Source organism: Elgaria multicarinata, chromosome 2 (genome assembly GCF_023053635.1).
Source record: "Elgaria multicarinata webbii isolate HBS135686 ecotype San Diego chromosome 2, rElgMul1.1.pri, whole genome shotgun sequence".
Classification (NCBI taxonomy): Eukaryota; Metazoa; Chordata; class Lepidosauria; order Squamata; family Anguidae; genus Elgaria; species Elgaria multicarinata.
In genome coordinates this window covers 109,804,125-109,822,025 of record NC_086172.1, presented here as the reverse complement: position 1 = coordinate 109,822,025, position 17,901 = coordinate 109,804,125, and the positions used below count along the sequence as shown (strand labels likewise).

The 17,901-nt window shown below is 40.5% G+C and overlaps 1 protein-coding gene across 4 annotated transcripts in view; it reads left to right on the top strand.

Annotated features, from left to right (window-relative positions):
* Nucleotides 1-1,069: 1,069 nt before the first annotated feature.
* The window catches only part of ZDHHC13 (zinc finger DHHC-type palmitoyltransferase 13), a 32,855-nt gene continuing 16,023 nt past the window's right edge, over nt 1,070-17,901 (top strand). For 2 of the 4 annotated variants that reach the window (XM_063117364.1, XM_063117363.1), the window contains exons 1-9: nt 1,070-1,183; nt 4,883-5,025; nt 6,631-6,753; nt 7,874-7,951; nt 8,682-8,826; nt 10,708-10,772; nt 12,887-13,049; nt 14,730-14,855; nt 16,582-16,715. In XM_063117364.1, coding sequence (XP_062973434.1) covers nt 1,163-1,183; nt 4,883-5,025; nt 6,631-6,753; nt 7,874-7,951; nt 8,682-8,826; nt 10,708-10,772; nt 12,887-13,049; nt 14,730-14,855; nt 16,582-16,715 — 998 coding nt within the window. In that variant the 5' untranslated portion in view covers nt 1,070-1,162. Of the gene's footprint in view, nt 1,184-4,882; nt 5,026-6,630; nt 6,754-7,873; nt 7,952-8,681; nt 8,827-10,707; nt 10,773-12,886; nt 13,050-14,729; nt 14,856-16,581; nt 16,716-17,901 lie in introns of those variants that run through there. The other 2 variants (XM_063117365.1, XM_063117366.1) reach the window with 2 other exon arrangements.

The following is a 17,901-nucleotide window of genomic DNA, read 5'->3' as shown; positions in this document are numbered from 1 at the left end:
AGAAGAGGGAATAGCTGTAAGGAATCTATCCCCTCTTCTCCTCATCTGGCCTGTTCCTCCCCTAGCACCATACCTCCCCCTACCTGTGACCACAGTTATGCGGCATATCCCCCAGAGCTCCCCAGGCACATATTAAAAAGTAATTAAAATGTTTTTTACAAATTGCTGCTGGTTGGCTGATTGGTAATCTTCAAACAGGTACACACAGTACGATGGCTCCTCTGTGCGATGCAAAGTGCGGCGCCAAATGCGCACTTGGCGCGGCTGGAGTTGTACCTGTAGAGTAAGGCGGAGCACCTGGTCAGCTGACGTTCAACAGGTGAGGGGAGAGACTGCAGAGAACAGGCCCCTGCAGCCTCCGTTCTTCTTTCCTCGCACCAACCAAACACACCCCACCTTCCCTGCCTGTAGAGTAAGGCGGATAAATCATCATCATAATTTATTTCTTACCTGCCTCTCTGATTGGATCGAGGCGAGGAACAACAGCAAGCATAAAATACATAAAATACTTATTTAAAACATAGTACACACTATTAAAAAATATCCTAAAAGCATCCTAAAAGTTATCACTGGAATCCCCTGGACAGGGGCAGGTTAGTTGCCCCAATGAGTGGATGCCCATGTGTGTATATCGAGTCACTTTAGAGGGCGGGGGGCGGCAGCTTTGACGTGTCAGTGGAGGCTGGTGGCTCCAACTTCAGTGGGGTTATAAATCCATTCTGGGTTTCAGTCGGAACCAGCCAGGACTGTAAATCAGCGGTCCAATATGCCAAACCCTATCCTCAACATAGATGCAGCACCTTAGATAGTTCCTTCAGAGGTCTGGCTGGTTCTGACTGAAACCCAGAGTGGGTCTATAGCCCCACCGAACTCGGAGCCACCAGCCTCCACTGAAAGATGATATAACAATATAACTCTGAGACTAATAGCAGAGGAAGAATTCCGCCGGTTTGGCTTTGGCGCTTCCCCTGCTTGCAGGCTGCCTCCGTGCCGCCAGGGGCCGGGTCAGGCAAGCAGGCAAGTCCCCGGCTCCGCCTGTTTCGCCTTGGAGGCGCTCCGGGTGGCGAGGCGTGTGTCGGCGGCGGTAACCAGGAAGTGGGGCCAGGAAACTGGAGTCTGTCAGGCGAGCGGGGCTCCTTGACTGACTGGCTGGTTGGCTGACATGGAGGGCGCCGGCCGTGAGGTGAGTGAGAGAGGGTTGGCGGAAAGGAGGTCTCCAGGACTGAAGGCGAGAGCCCGGGGGAGGCTGCTAAGCGAGGGACGGGGGAGAGGCCTAGAGGCGTGGCAAGAAGACCGGGGTCGGGGGAAGAAGAGAGGCTGCGCAGGTGATCGCGTCCTTCTCGCGTGTCCCTCGTAAAGCAGGAATAGGAGAGTGTGTGTGTCCCCCCCAGATGTTTTGGACTACAGCTCCCATAGCCCCTGACCATTAACCACGCTGCTGGGGCTCAATCGTAGTCTAAAACATCTGGATGGCACCAGGTGGCCTCACCTTGCTCTAAGGAGGGCCTTCTCAAAAATAACTAAGAGAAAAAGTTTTTGTTTTTTTTTTAAAAGGAAGTGTTGTGTGGGGGTACAGCTCCTTCCCACCCTCCAACTAAAGAGTAAGCTGAATTCAGCAAAGCTCAAGGAAAGACATGAGTCCAGATGCCATGCTGTGCTGAGGCAGCAGGCAGTATATCTGATCCATGACACAGAAAGATGTATTTTATGGTTTTAATTGTGAACTGCCCAGAGAGCCCCTGCTATTGGCAATATAAAAACGTATTAAATAAGTAAACAAATAACAAATATCTGAAACTGCAGATATTTCAAGCGAGGGCCACCTATTCCTCACACACTCTTGTTCACATGTGGGTAGCCTATTTTTGTCCTTTTTAAGTAGGCTAAAAAACTAAACTAAAATCCCCTTGGACCACAAATAGGTTAAAGTTACCAAAAATGCACATTGATCATACTCAGAATCTCTTAATGGTAGAGATATAACTGATATGTGTTAAATGAGCTTCAGCATGCATTTTAGCTTGTGCAGAAAAAAAAATGCTTTGCTAGGTCACTAGCCCTGTTCAGAGGAAATGTTCAAGCATTGAATCAATGCAGGGGTGGGGTTGGGCTGACTAGCCACACACCGGATGTCATGCATTACCTTTGATGTCTGCATAGAATGCAAAAATCTGCACAAACATACAACCATGGAATCTGGAACCCTGCTCAATTGGAGCTCCAGACTGTGTGGATGCTTTTTCATGTACAGCTGAACAAGCGAAGGGTTTTTCTCTGCAAACATTCAAGCTGCACAAGAGGCCATTAGGAGTGGATCAAACAGGAGGCAGAGGTAGTTGGTGTGACCCTGCTCAAGCATTGACCCAACACATGAGAATTTCTTCTGAGTAGGGCCACTGAGATTCATCTAGCCCAGCGTTTTTTGCCAGTATCCGTGCAACCTACAGGTGCTACCGTATTTCAGTACCACCAACAGAAAAAAGCTTTGATTCTAAGAATAATAATCGTACCCGCGATTCTAAGACGCACCCCGTTTTTAGAGATGTTTATATGGGGAAAAAAGTGCATCTTAGAATTGAAGAAATACGGTAATTGATCCACTAGAAATTGACCCAAGATACACCAGTGGACTGTCTTCCCACATTGAACCTGTTTACCAGGAACAATATTTAGGGGTTAAACTGAACCTGGACTCATCCTTGGAATTTTACTTTTCCCCCCTGCCTAAGGCCATTCCAACAGGACTAAATTCTGGGAAAACATGAAGTAAAGAATGAACATTTATGTAATTTTCTTTCCTCATCTATTGCATCCACAGTTGCAGCACAGTCCAGTGCCTGTTTACTCAGAAATAAGTCCACAATGTTCATTGGGACTTACTCCTGAGTAAGTATGTATAGGATTGGTAGCCTATGGACAAAATCCCATACCTGTTTAGGCAGAAAAATCACCACAACTCCCGCCATTCCCTAGTCAGTCATGTGGCTGAGGAATGCTGGGAGTTGTAGAACTTATTTCTGTCTAAACAAGTATATGATTGTGCCTTTAGTGGGCAATATTTCCAGCCCCAGGGAAGTAGGCTCTAGGCAAGTGTCTTTGTCTTTCTAAGATTAATTTTACCTGTAAAAAGTCTATTGCTTTTTTAAAAAGTTCACTTTGCTGCACGTTGCTACACTTTAATAGATGTATTGGTGTGGTGAATTAAAGTGTTAATCACAAGTTGTACTTTTCATACATAACATACACACAAAATTAATTTATGGACTGCTGCCTCATTGTCCCTGAACCAAATAAAGAACAACAAAGGATTAAAGATTTTGATTGCCTTCCTCATAAGCAAAGGCTAAAATCTAGAGACTGTAATATTATGAATGATGTGAGGGTTCAGAATTCTGAACCTAGTGATAGGTTCAGAATGAATAAAGAGAAGTAATGTTTTACACAACGCCTGGTTAAATTTATGGAATTCACTGCTATAAGAAGCGCCAGTAGCCAATAGCTTAAAAAATATTGTTTGTCTGCCTTTAAAAAGAAAAAAAAGCCAGTTCCCTCTCTAGCTGTCTTCCTCATCCTGGTGCTCTCCAGGTGTTTTGGACTTCAACTCCCATCAGCCCCAGCCAGCATGACCAATTGTCAGGAATGCTGGGCGTTATAGTCCAAAACATCTGGAGGCCATCAGGTTGGGGAAAGCTGCTTTAGAGCTTCCGAAAGATGCTTTAATGGGGGGGGGGGGGAGGGAGTGTCTGCTGGCATGAGCAGCAAGGAATTAGTCTGTGAACATAGGTCTCCGCAATAGTGTAGCGTGGAGATAAATGAGTTGCCCTGTTGTGTCATGGATTGGAAACTTTTCAAAGGCAAGCAGCAGTGGCAAGAAATTGGTTCCCATGCTTAGTTGCAAGGCTTATCTGATATAGTTAATAATATAATTGACTAAGCCCTTTTACTGGTTGCTGCCACATCCCTGCCCTAAGCATCCTTGAAAGCATTTGGGTTGAGAGTCTTCCATGGCAGCAGCTTGCTAATTATACTTACTCTCTAATCAAGAGTTAGCCACATGATGAGAATTAATTTATTAGTCAGCTTTATTAATTTATTAATTATTAATAAATTAATTTATTAATTAGTCGGCTATTATTGTCTGACTAATTTTGGAGAAAATGCATCAAACAAGATGAAATTACCAAGTTCAGCCTCCAGCTTCCAACCATTGTTTATGGCTCATCTCTCACACCCCCAGACATCTTCACATGAGCAATTCTTTTACAGAACACTTCTATACATTTCTTTTCAGAGGTAAGTTCCATTGATTTCAATGAAGCTTACTTCCAAGTAAGTTGATACATGGTATTGTTCCCAGTCCCTCAAGTGCCAGCTTCAGAAGAGGGATTTTACTCAGGACCAGTGATGTGGGGCAGAAAACTTTCCATGGATAAATTTCCAGTGCTTTATTTTTATGGGAAATAAATTCATTTCATAAATTCATTAGTAACCATGAGTGGATGCCAATTGTAAATGCAATATTAGGCAAGCCTGTCAGCTTCAAAGTTATAATTAATGTTTTTCAGTTGCTTATCTGTAGCAACTGTTGACACGATTGCCCCTGAGTGCCTTCTCTTGAGTAGATCTCATACAGCTCCATGGTAAACTCCAGAGCTGAGAGCAATGAAACAACTAGGAGAAAGCTTAAGTTCAGATGGAGATGAACTCCAAGTAGATGCAATCAAATACTGGTAAGTGGCTATGGTAAGGTATATTCAGTGAGCCAATTTTTATTATGAAAATACGTGTCCCAAATTGAAAGAAAGCAATATTCTCTGTACTTGTAAGTATTTAATGTTTCTGGGTTAAAATATTTATTATGAATTATGTTAATTGTTAACAGTGTAAAAACCACAGCCATGGTCCTCTTCGCCATCATGACCATAACTGGCCTAACTTGTACGAAGATAAAGATCTAATGAAAGAGCAAGATGTGCTTCCTTTTGTGGAGGACTACAGCAATTTTGATATTGTCAAAGCAACCCAGTAAGTCTCTTGAATAACTTCATTAATGACTATAAATTAGGTATATAAAATTACATATATAAAAATACATTGAATTTCACCTGAAGTATGTCTTATCAGTGAGAGAGACTGGACAGTAATGTTGTATTTAAATATGTAAGATTTTTTTTCTTAAGTTATCCAAACCATTTATCTACAATGTAGAAATGGGCAACTTCTAGGACCAGGAGCCAAATCCGGCCCTCCTAAAGGTTGAAATGCCTCTCCTAAAGCTTGGTTACTTGGAGTAAGAGCTTGAAGCTGAAATATGTGCATTGTTTTGGGTATCTTTGGCCCACCCACTTTGCCTTAGATGCCATCCACCACTGGAATGTAGCCCCAGAGAGGTTCTCTGAAATTGATTTTTTGCCCTTGCGCTAAAAGAGGTTCCCCATCCCTGATATAGATGTATAGGATCTGCTTTCCATGGGGAACAACCCCTCCCACTCTAGGTTCTATTTCTTGTGTTTCCTTAGAAGATATTATATTCACACATAGGCTCAGTTCGGACAACACATTAGTCAATGCCGTGTGAAAACTCCACTCAACAGTTGAGTTTTAGGAAGTACTCCCCACCCAACATGTTCTAACTCCACCATTGTGTGACTGTGGTCTACCATGGAGTTGAGTACAGTCCATTGCGATGTTTGATTGACAGTTCCTCCACCCTTTCTCCTCCCTCAGTCCTCCTGATGGTATCCCATCAGCCATTGCTGCAAAAAAACAATCCCGGCAGCTCTTCTAGAGCAGCGCTCGCTCCTTTCGCCACTCTTGCCAGAGAACTCTGTGCCCAGTGGGAAAAGTCAACTCAACGCAACGGAAAACTCCACGGAGCCCGCCACACGACACGCATCACAACGGTTATGTAGAAACTCTCCTCTGCACAGCGTGGATATTCTGCATAGTGTTCCCCCCACCCCCAAATCCACTGTGGGGTGTTTTCCCGCCAGACAACACGTTTCTCAACGATGGTGTAAATACTCCACTGGAGCTCTAAAACCACTGTTGAGAAACATGTTGTCTGAACTGAGCCTAATAGTGTCATTGAAGGCTACAATCAGGAACTGGTTCTTCTCAAAACATAGAAGAGGGCTGGGCCAGACCAGAATGAGATCCAGCTGCATCTGATCAGAGTATGCAGAAATGTAGCCTGCATTAAATATACAAGGGATAGAGATGTCTAATGGCGTGTCGGAATGAGGTTGATTTCAAAGGTATGAAAGTTTTGGAATGGAAGACAACACTGTTATTTTTATTTTTAATCATACTTGCATCATTCTGTTCTTTTCCTAATTTTCTTTTTTCTTGCAATGATGATTTCTTGAGTTGGTTTGAATTGCTAACTCCCAGTGATGCAGCAATCTTTTTGTTGCATAGTAACGTAATATGTAGTATTACAGTTAAGATAATTTCCCAGTCATCACCAATTTAATTTTAGCTCTTAAATTCCCTAGTTCTTTTTTTATTGTCAGTTCTTGAAGAGTTAGGAAATAGTTCTGTCTGATATAGACTTAACTACTTAAAATAAAGTTAGGCCATGTTCCAAATTTTCCTCAATACCATTGAAATTAAGCTTTTTCTTATCAGATATGGCCTGTTGGAGCGTTGTCGGGAGTTACTGGAAGCGGGATATGATGTAAGGCAGCCAGACAAAGAAAATGTAACTCTTCTTCACTGGGCAGCAATCAATAATCGGCTGGATCTTGTAAAGTAAGTTTTGTCAGTATGTGCATTTGTCAGAACTTGTGAGTGGAAAGAAATGAAATAGGTATAGTATTTGTTGTCTTTTATTGATGATCGTATTTTTTAAAAAACTGTAGTAAGGGAATCTAATTGAATATGTTGTTTATTTCAGAAGCACACTAGTCCATAGGTTATACCAGAGAAGCTTCATTTTATTATTATTCACATTTGTTAGTGATATCTTTCCAAGACTTAAGATCACATATATTTGTTACAAATAATATAGAAAATGTTAATTTCCAGTAACTATGTGTAAATTTCCTGTGCAATGTCTAGTCATTGTTGTTTTAGAGGGGGCTGAGGAATATGTGGTGCTCTAGAAGATGTTGGATTTCAAATCTCATCAGCCCCAACCAGCATGTCCATTGGTCAGTGATGATAGGAATTGTTGCTCCGCAGCATCTGTATGGCCACAGGGCCCCCACTCAGTTACTAGAGGATGGGCAGAATCCAGAGAGTGCTTGGCATGAGTGAAAGGCACTTAAATAGGCAAAACTTCCACAACTAGCAGAACCTTCCATAATCAAAGGGCAATTTAGCTTATATGGAAGCTTTTGTCATTAGTGATTCTCCTTCCCCTTCAGGTTTAGCTTTGCCTCTAAATGCCATCTCAAGGGGAAGGCTAGCAGAATCCAATGTTATGAATCTCCTGGTATCCTAGGAACAGAAACAGTATAGAATAATATATGTACACTTTCTCAGTATGAAGATTACATGCCCAGTTGCCAGGTATTTCTGGATAAGAGCAAAGAGCAGTTTTCTTCTCTTTATCCTCCTATTGAAGATGCAACCTGATCTTGATCTTTATTCCTACACAGCTTCCCCAGAAGGAGAGGGCAGACTAGGCTGTGAAACCTAGCATTGACCTTCTTCATTGAAGGCCAGCCAAGCAAGAAAGGGACCATGCATCGTTTATAAATAATATTGTACAGTGGGCAAAGGCCCAGTGAAAGATCCATTTTCAGAAAAGTGTTCAGTGGAATCAATATACTTATCTCTGTGATAGAGGCATTAGAGCAGCAGGGTTTTTCTCTCAGTGTTCACCCATCACTTATTTATAAAATTACTTGGTTTTATTTTTACACAGGCTCTTTATTTCCAAAGGTGCAGTGGTGGATCAGCTAGGAGGGGATTTAAATTCAACTCCACTTCATTGGGCTATTAGGTATGGAATTTAGCAATCCTGCTTTTGACTGTTTGAGTATGTACAGGTTATCATGCAATGGTGTGATACATGAAGGTGAACTTAGTTCTGATTGTGTGAAAATGAGTTTACTACATGTTGTTGTTGTTGTTGTTACTACACAAAGCCTAAACAATTCAGGACCAGGATACTTAGCTGACCACCTTACATCCAATCGACCCCTGAGATCTTTCGTGGAAGCCTTATTAATAATTCCATAACCAATAGAGTGTTGCTAATAACAGCATTTAAGTGGGACTTATTGGTTGTGACACCCACTCTGTGGAACACCTTCCCACATGTTGTTCAAAAGGCAGAAAGTGTTTTGAGCTTTAAATGCCTCTTGAAGACATATTTGTTTACACAGGCTTTCCCTGACTTGTAGAAGATTATGACACTCCTCCATTTTATGATTGTTTTGTTCTAATGTTTATATGAATTTATTGTTTTCCTTGTTGTTTCACTTTTTGCATATTGTTTTTATACTGTCACACACACACACACACACACACACACACTGTGTGTGTGTGTTGTGAACTGTTAAAGTTTTTAGGATATTTAAACTGTATAAAAGTAGTTTGTATGTATGAATAAATAAATAAAGCTCTAGACAGAGTTGCTTTTTATCAGTGTTTTTCTTTCCCATTAGTAATAGAACTTGAACTTTTCTACGTAAGTAAAATTCTAAACAGAAAGTTCTGTCTCTTTCCAGACAAGGGCATTTATCTATGGTCATTTTGTTGTTAAAATTTGGAGCAGACCCAACTCTTATTGATGGCGAAGGATACAGCAGCCTGCATTTAGCTGTGCTTTTTCAACACATGCCCGTCATAGCTTACCTTATATCGAAGGGTCAGGTATGTTTTTGGTAGAGTAAATTAATTTTCTTATGGTAACATACTTTGTGAGGATGCTATTAGCCTTATGACAAAGCAGTCATACTTGGTTCCAATGTCTTGTGTTGTAATGAACCCCATTTTTCATAATTGCACAGGTACAAGCAGCCACTATGTCCTATATCGGCATTTTGGGTTGTATGCAACAGAAACTGCTGGCAGAACAGGTTTCCCCTGCCCCCAAACACTCCTTTATTCACCCTAAATCTGATCCAGACAGTTGGAGACTCTCCAGAGCAGATTGTGGGGTATATGGCATGTGGGGGAGCTGCAGAGGGGAGAAGAGCAAGGGGAAGTCCTGTTGCAGGAGCTGACTTCTGGCCTTGCAACATTGGGGTTAACCCTTCATTTATTTACTGTCCCAACAAGTTTTGAATTGGCCTATTTAATTTTTTTAGTTCCCTGTAGAAATCCAACTGAAAACTATTTTGGTATTCCAATTCAAATGGATAATTAGAGGAGTTATCAGTCTCCTAACTTGATCCATTAAAAAATATCGTAGCTTGATCCTAACATCATATTAACTGTCCCTTCCTCAGTTCAAAAAGAATGCTTTTTTAAAAAAAAATGGATTGCATGCTTTGCTAAAGTTCTATGCCTATCAATTCCTTCCCATTTTCACCACTGATAATATTGCAGCCTGATCTGTTCTGTCTTGGGAGTTTTGATTCTAAGAATTGGCAGCTTGGGGCTTGTCTATACGGCATCTTTACACCACCTTAACTGCGCATTTTCGCGTTCTCGGAAACACGACACAGCCGTCCATTCGCTGCAGCGCCAGTCTTTAAGCCAAAAAATGCGCGTATTTGGAGACGCAATTTACCTCGACTTTTGCTATACCTTCGAGTTTAAACCACATAATAGTAATGTGTTGTTGGGGGAGTAAAATCGGATTTTGAAGTGTGGGCAGGGCTTTCAGGGCAGGACAAAGTGATTGGCTTGCCGATTTCCTGCCTTCCCCAAAACCATGGGCGGAACTTTGACGTCACAATTTTCTCTTCCTTATTTCTTTGATATAAATGAATGTACTGATCCAAGTAATGCAATCATTGATCCAATCTCCGTATGTGAACATGGAGGTAGACCAGTCCACCCGCCGTATGACTTCCCATACCCCCTTTTCTTGAAGCAATATTCAATAGAAATAAAAGGGGGTAAGAAAAGATCCTGGAGGTAGACCAGTCTGCTCGCCTGCGATTGTATGGAGGTGCACATTAACAACTGTATTTATTTTTTAAAAATACAAAAATTCTGCCGCTGTAAATGCTGCAGTGTGACGACCTTCCCCAACATCACGGGCGGAACTTTGACGTCACAATTTTATTGTACCTTCCTTTCTTCTTTAATATAAATAAATCTGGGTATCTGAAGTTTAAATTAAATGTTCGGGGATCCAGCCGTGCATTCCTTCGTACCCTTGTGCAGAGGTGCGCATTAAGAAGGATACTTTAAAAAAAAAAAAAAGGTTCCCGCCCACCAGGAGCAGCTTTGCTCCGCAAGAGCTCGTATGACTGCATTTTCGCTGCATTAAATTCAAGGGATAATTTGTAGTGGCTGCTGCAGTATGATACTCTTTGAGCAGATGTGAATTAGAGAAATATCAGGTTAAAAAATAATGAGGAGCAATTCCGTGGTCGTATAGATGAGCGCTTGGTGGGGTTGGGGGAGGACCCTTAAAAGTGTCCCTACTAATACTAATTCTTGATATTTACTGAACTGCTCGTTTGAGTTTTGCTTCCACCTAATGAACATTCTGAATATTTAATATTATTTATTATCCAGCTGCAGATTTGGCTAATACATTCATTTCCTGAAATGTTCATATATATTTTTCATATTTAGAGTGTAGATACAACTGATCGGAATGGACAAACACCTCTCATGCTGTCAGCCCACAAAGTCATCGGGTGAGTAATGATTATCGTTAACATACAGTGCAATACAATGTTTCCTTAGAAGTAAGCCTTGATGATTTCAGTGAGATTTGTTCCCTCATAAGTATGTAATATGATTGTAGCCTTAAGCCTATGTTATTTAAAAATAACTAAAATCACTCAACAAATATTTCAGGAAGAAATAACTATTTGTTACCAAAATAATTGTTCACAGCTAATTGGTGAAAGCAGAGCTTTATCGAAGAAGTATATTTTTCATGAAATTGGTATAATTATGTTCAACACCTAATTCGGTATTGCATGAGACCTTTTGGATAACAGGATAATTCAAAATGGTTGTCATTATTTTTTCCTTCCATACTTTTGCTTTCTGTGAGGCTCATCCAACTATGTGCAAATTCTTCTTTAAACAGAAGAATGTGTTTAAATTCTGACGTAAGAAATCTTGTCTCATCTACCTGTAAGAATCACTTGGAGATTTTTTTTAAATGAGAATTTTAACACTTCAAGCAAAATTATTTTCTTTCTTAAACAAATGTTTCTCCCTTAAATTGGATATTACCCTGTGTTTCTCCCCCCAGATACTAGCTATAGTATTTGTATGATAAAACCTATTCCTGAAACTTCTGTTTAGTTTAAATAGTCATGGTTTCATAGTTAACTTTTATATAGCATTATTGAGAAGAACATATTTTTGATTAAAATATAGAATTTCTACAGATTATTGGAAGTATAATCACATGAAGATATTGTTTCTGCTTATCTTTTTTATAATTGTGTGTGACCCCTCTTAGTACATAATTTTGTTAAATTGTGCTACCTTATTCAATTAATCAGGTCTGTTGATTTCACTGGAAGCTATTTTAATTGATCACCCTGGTTTTTAAGATGACTGTATACATTGAATCTTCCCTGAAGACCTGCAACATGTAGATGCTTTTCTACTGTGACCAATGCAATCTCACTGGATTATAATTCTTCCTCATCTAGACACCTCAGTGTGCTCAGACATACAGCTCTCTCTCGTATGTGGGGGCTGCTCCAGTTCAGTGAAGGATTCCAATACACACTTATTTTTCTTTCCTGGATGAGAGGTTATTGGTTCCTCCTATAGCCATAGAGTTAAATTTTATACCAGCAAAGTAATAGTTGTGGCTGCACTTTAGCTCATTGATAAAAGCGTATGCACAAGGGGTCCTCCCATGCAGAGGGTTTCTTGCCCTAGCAGTCAAAAGCCATTATGCAGTTTGGTCTTTACCTTCTTAATGGATTTTTTGTGGAACGAAAAAATGCAGAAGAAGCAGTGGGAAAAAATGGCAAGGTTACAAATGAAAAATGACATTGTCTAGATCCCCCTGAACCCTGTAAAGTCTGTGAATGCAGCAGGGTGATCACACAATAAAAGCTTCATCTGGAACCACCCAAGGTCTCAGATTCATTCCTTGGAATCTCCAGTTGGAAGAATTGGGTGGCAGGCAATGTGAAAGATCTGGGCCTGCTGTAGGAGAAGGCAACCAGCTGCCCATCAGATGTTTCACATGACAAACCATAATTCCTGACCATTTGCCATCTTGGTTAGGATTGATGAATGTTGAAGTCAAACACATCTGGAGGACATCAGGTTGCCTACCCCTAAATGAACAAATAGCCTGACCTGGTATAAGGCAGCTTCCTATGTTCCTAAATACAAAGGCAGGTAGGAAGTATTTCCTTCTAGCTGTGGCTTTTAGGGCTTCTACCCACAAAAGATCATCCTTCCCACTCCAGTGTAGCTCTGCTTAATTAAAAATACAAGTGTTCGTAAATGCAATCACAGATTTCCAATATCCTGTATAGTTTGGCCATGATTATTTGACTTCAAATTTTTAAATCTCCTTATTCTGAGGTGATGCAAAAAAGAGTCCTGTGGCACTTTAAAGATGAACAGGTAAATCTGATAATCTTAAAGGGACCAAGAGACACGTTTGGTGTTTGCTGTAACAGACTACCATGACTACCCCTCTAGAATGTATACCTAGCTATCAGCATGACAGGATTACTATTGATACAAGAAGCTATTCAATGAAAGAGTTATAGTGAAATGCCTTCTTCTTACTAGCTTGCTGTATATCTTTATTTTCTTCAAGGCTGGAACCTACTCGTTTTCTATTAAAGTTTAATCCTTCTATCAAAGCTGTAGACAACATAGAGAAGAACACTGCGTTGCATTGGGCCATTATAGCAGGAAATGTTAGTGCTGTAGATGTATTACTTGAAGCTGGGTCCAGCCTGGACATCAAAAATGTCAAGGTATGATTTGGTTTTCATCCTTAAAGATTCTCCTGGTTATTAAAATTGTAAGTCAGTTTTCAAAGTGTAGCTTTAGGGCTAAATCCTCTTTCCTGTTAAAGCAAAAGCATCTTGACTTCTGTTTGAAAGCAAAGCTGTTAGGTGCTGCTTCTCCATTTTTCGTAAATCATAGACGATATTGCTCTCTGTGTGGTGTTCAGAAGTTTGATGTGTCTGCCTGCAAGCCTTATCTATGTAAACATTTTAGTACCATTATAAAAATGAAAGCCAGGAATTTCTAAGCATATGTAGGAATTGGAACCATTTGAGGGATGATGTTGTGTAGTTCCTAAGGGCACAATTATATGCATGTTTAGACCAAAAAAACACAACTCCCAGCATTCCGAATACTATGAGTTATAGGACTTTTTTCTTCTAAACATATATAGGATTGCAACCTAGGAGAGTTTATCAGTAAGCCTGTGGTTCACCATAAACTTATAAAACGGCTTTAGGTAAGCCATTATCTCTTGGCCTCAGCAGTCATCTGCAATATGAGTGTAATAAAAACCGTACCTTGCAAAGTTGTAAAGATTGCTGGAATAATGTATCCAAGCATTTTATAGTGTTTAAAATACTGAATAAATGTTAGCTGGTATCCAACGAACTGTGACTAGTTCTGTGTGCTCAAGAGAGCTTGTTACTTGAACAGCAGCCACAGTTTCAATGCTGCATGGAAAATGTGCTTTCAAGAGCAGCTTGTTATACAGTATGGTTGTCTGTCACCTCAGACAAAAAAAGTTAAGAATTCCATTTAGTATGCCCAAACCTTTAGGCACCTCTCTTTGGCTACCATCAGCTAATTATTACTAATATTATTTGCTTTAAGAAACATTTGTAGAACAAAACACTGCACTCATCTGGATGGCTTTCCCAGTTTGAAAAAAGAATGGAGGAGGGTTTAGACAGGCTAATGCTTAAGGGAGCTCAGCGTGAAGATTTTTTCAAAAAATGAATAGGGATTATCTGTTAGTTGGGAAGAGTGAGTGACAGCTGATTATTAGAACAGGCCCCGATTATTAGAACACTTGGTCCCTGAAAAGATGCCTTTTTATGATGTTCTTTTGTGAGTTTCTGATTTTTTTAAAATAGCGACAGCTGAATGAATGTGGGATTGTGACATTAATTAATTTAACATAGTATAATTTCTTACAGCTTTAAGGATGTGTGTATTTAAATAACATAAGATAAGGCATTAATTATGTGCTTTTATTGCTCCTGTTGTATTGTAATATTGCAGAATAGTTAAAATATTCAGCTCTTTGGGCCTTCTGGTACATCCCTAGGGATTGTAATGCTACCTAATTTAAACTTTACTTGGAGATATGACTGCATGCTACATAGAGGGTGCAATTATAAAGCTGATGATATAATAGTCTACCAATTTGTCATAATTGGATTCATTTGCATAAAGATAATATATCTCCTAATCTTCTTCCCACCCCCAATTTTTAAGTATTTTATGATCTTATCAACTTGTTACGTTGCGCTATATCAAGTCACATTAGAATTATCTCACCCTAAGTACATCTCTAGAGTAGTTAGTTAGTTGGGTTTTAAAATGAAGCAGCCACGTAACTGTTTTTAGATTTTCCTCATATTTCTTGGTTTTTAATGTACTCGATGAATTTTTTTTTAAAGGGAGAGAGACCATTTGATCTTGCTCATCAAACTAAAAATCGCATAATTATTCACTTACTTTCTGAAGAAGAAAGGATGAGAGAGAGAAGAAATTCAAGGTTTCTGAAGATTCTGGAAAAAAATGAGGTATCAACTTTGAAACAAATCTTGGCTTGCAGCAATGCACTTAAAAGCAACAAACGGTATTTCAGTAGGGATGGTAGAAGATTCACATAGATTCACATGGCTAATTCCATGGCTGGAATTAGCCATGCACTTAATGGAATATGTTGGCAGCTTCAGCATCAAGGAATGGATGGTGGAAGCACAGAGTTGAAGAAAGCAAGGAGAAAATGCAGATGGGGGAGAAATCTCACATGCACCTGGCAGCAGCAATTCCATCAGATGTAGATGGGAAGCAGACACATTCTATCAGCTCTATTGAAAAATTAGCTTCTTTGGTGTCTTCCTCTCTCTGAATGTTTGCCATTTTACCTAGTCATTGTAAGAACTACTTCTGAACCTTAAGAATTGGTGTCTGTGGCCTAATCCACACCAAGCAGGTTATTGCACTATGAAAGCGGTATGGATGTGGTATATAAAAGGCAGGAGCCACACTACTGCTTTATAGCAGTATTGAAGTGCACTGACAACTATTGGGGCCCATTGACACATACCATACACAGCTTTCATACTGCTATATCCTGCTTGGTGTGGATTAGGCCTCAGTTTGCTTCTTTTCCTCTTCCTCTCTCTCCTCCTCATCCCTTTTTCCTTGTAAGTTGGTGGGAGGGACTGCCTTTTTTTTAATTGTACGTAAGAGCTCCATCACGCCTGAACGTTTGCCCTTGTATTATCCCCCTCTGTTTACTTAGCGTTTGAAAGCCTTACGTTTAATTCATCTTCACACCTCTCCTCAGAATCGCTGTTTCCCGCCACCCCGCAGATCTCATTTGTACCTCCCCTTACAATCCATTGGTTGTTCGCAGGGACACCTCGCCCTGGCATCCCCCCTCTTTCATCAGCAATGCCGCCCGCCCTCAGAGCGTTGGATTGAGTACAATGGGCTAAAAATACACATAGAGGGTTGAGCATATTGCTGGAAAAATCGTTTGTTCCCCGCACTTGAAAACCTCGCAAAGTGTGGTGGAAGGACATAGACGATGTCATCTGAGTCCTTTGTATGCAGCGCACCGTGACAGCAGGCTATAGCCCTGGTGTGATGGAGCTTTGAGTCACTCTGGGAGCTTTTTCAGCTGAAGAGGAGGGTTAAAATGTTTCAAATAAATAGATACATCTGATAAAGTCCTCTTTTCTACATAACTCTGAGAGCTACAGGACCCCTCTTTGAAGCTGAAACTTGGCAACAATGAAGGAGTAAAAGGTCAAATTCAACTGAGGAAGATGACAGAATTTCACATTCTTACTTAAACAAATCAGCCAAATGTTTGCCTATAGTCCCTAATTATAGTTTATTACAAGAAAGAAAGAAAGAAAGAAAGAAAGAAAGAAAGAAAGAAAGAAAGAAATGCATCACTTAAGCTATTGTATCCTGCATGATTTTTTTTTGTTAACTTACCTATTATCTGGCTGTGTAAGGAGGGCGGTAGTTATGTCTGGGATATTACCCCCCATCAAGCAAGAAAGGCAAAGCCAATGTGAAGGAACACTCCTGAGAAGAGAAGTTCCCTGGTGCTAGATTGGCTCTGCTTTCAAGCTGGTAGGCAAGGATACCTTGGGCATTGCTGTGTTAATATGTGAGACCTGCTGCTGCTTCTTTTCTAAAGCAGCAGCCTCTTCTGGCTTATTTGCCCATTTTCTCATTTTGAACCCTCATTTGCAATGATGCCTATTCTCTTTCATTTTATTATAGTTCTTGCTGTTGCTTGTCTCATCGTTGATGTTGATATGGGCAGTAGGATATGTAGCAGACCTAGAATCTGATTCTTGGCTATTGAAAGGAGGCTTGCTAATCTTCATATTTGTTGTTCTGTCCCTATTTGCAAGGTAGGTGCATCTAACTTTCTTGTGATTATTTTTACATTACAGTGAATTTGTTTTATAATATGACCATGCTAGTTGGGGATGATGGAGTTATAGGCAAACACATCTGGAGGGCACTAGGTTGGGGAAGGCTTTTCTATAGTAGTTGTTCTTGGACCTTCAACAAGGAAATATTTTTAGGTTCTAAGTGAAAATGCTTGATTAAAAAATTATGGCCCTGTTCAGTTAAACACCTAAAGGGAGAAAGGATGATAGAGGAGCTAGGGAGAGAAAGAGAAGGTGCGAAAGAGATGGAGGGTGAGGGAGAAAGAAAGAGGAACTAGAGAGAGAGGAAGGAAGGAAGAAAGGGTGCAAGAGAAAGGGAAGAGAAGGAAGAAAAGAAAGCAAGGAAAGAAAGGGAAAATGGCAAAGGAAGGAAGGAAAGACCCCAAGAAAGAAAGAAAAGATAGCAAAGGAAGAATGGGCAGGAAGGGGGGAAGGGAAGGAAAGACAGAAATGAAAGGAAGGAAGGACAAAAACAAAAGCAAGAAAGGAAGAAAGGAAAGGGAGAAAGGAGGAAAAGAAAGGACAGAAAGGAAAGAAGGAATGCAAGGGTGGAAAGGAAGGAAGGACAGAAAGGAAAGAAAGAAAACTGGAAAGAAGGAAAGAAAGGAAGAAAATCTTGAGAGAGAATGAGTAGTCAGAGAAAGAGAGAAAGGAGCAAGATGGACAGACGGAAGGAAAAAAGGGAGGAAGGAAAGCAAGAAAGAGAAGCCAGAGGGAGAGAAAAAATAGAGGAGGCAGAGAGAGAGAGGGATGCCAGTGTGGGTAGCGCGCACACACACATAGGGTGCACATTCCTGCACACACGCAAACAACAGATAAGAGGGCACTCCTAACATTTTTGTGATTGCCTACCCAACCCCCTATACCAGTAACTTTGTGTTGGCTCCCAGGGCATGCTTTCAAAAAGCCAAATTTGTCCATGGGCCCAAAACGTTTGCAATCCCCTGAATTAGGGGATTGCAAGTAAACTGCTGTAAGCCTTGGGCTTGTGCACTGCACTTCCTCCTCCTTGTGCAAGATTTATGTCTCCTTATCAAAATATCTTTCTGGCACTTGAGATTTGGGAGGTGTGATGTCACTGGGAACAATCCAAAGAAAGAAAGAGATCTGGTTCACACATGATTTTCCTACATAGAAACCACTT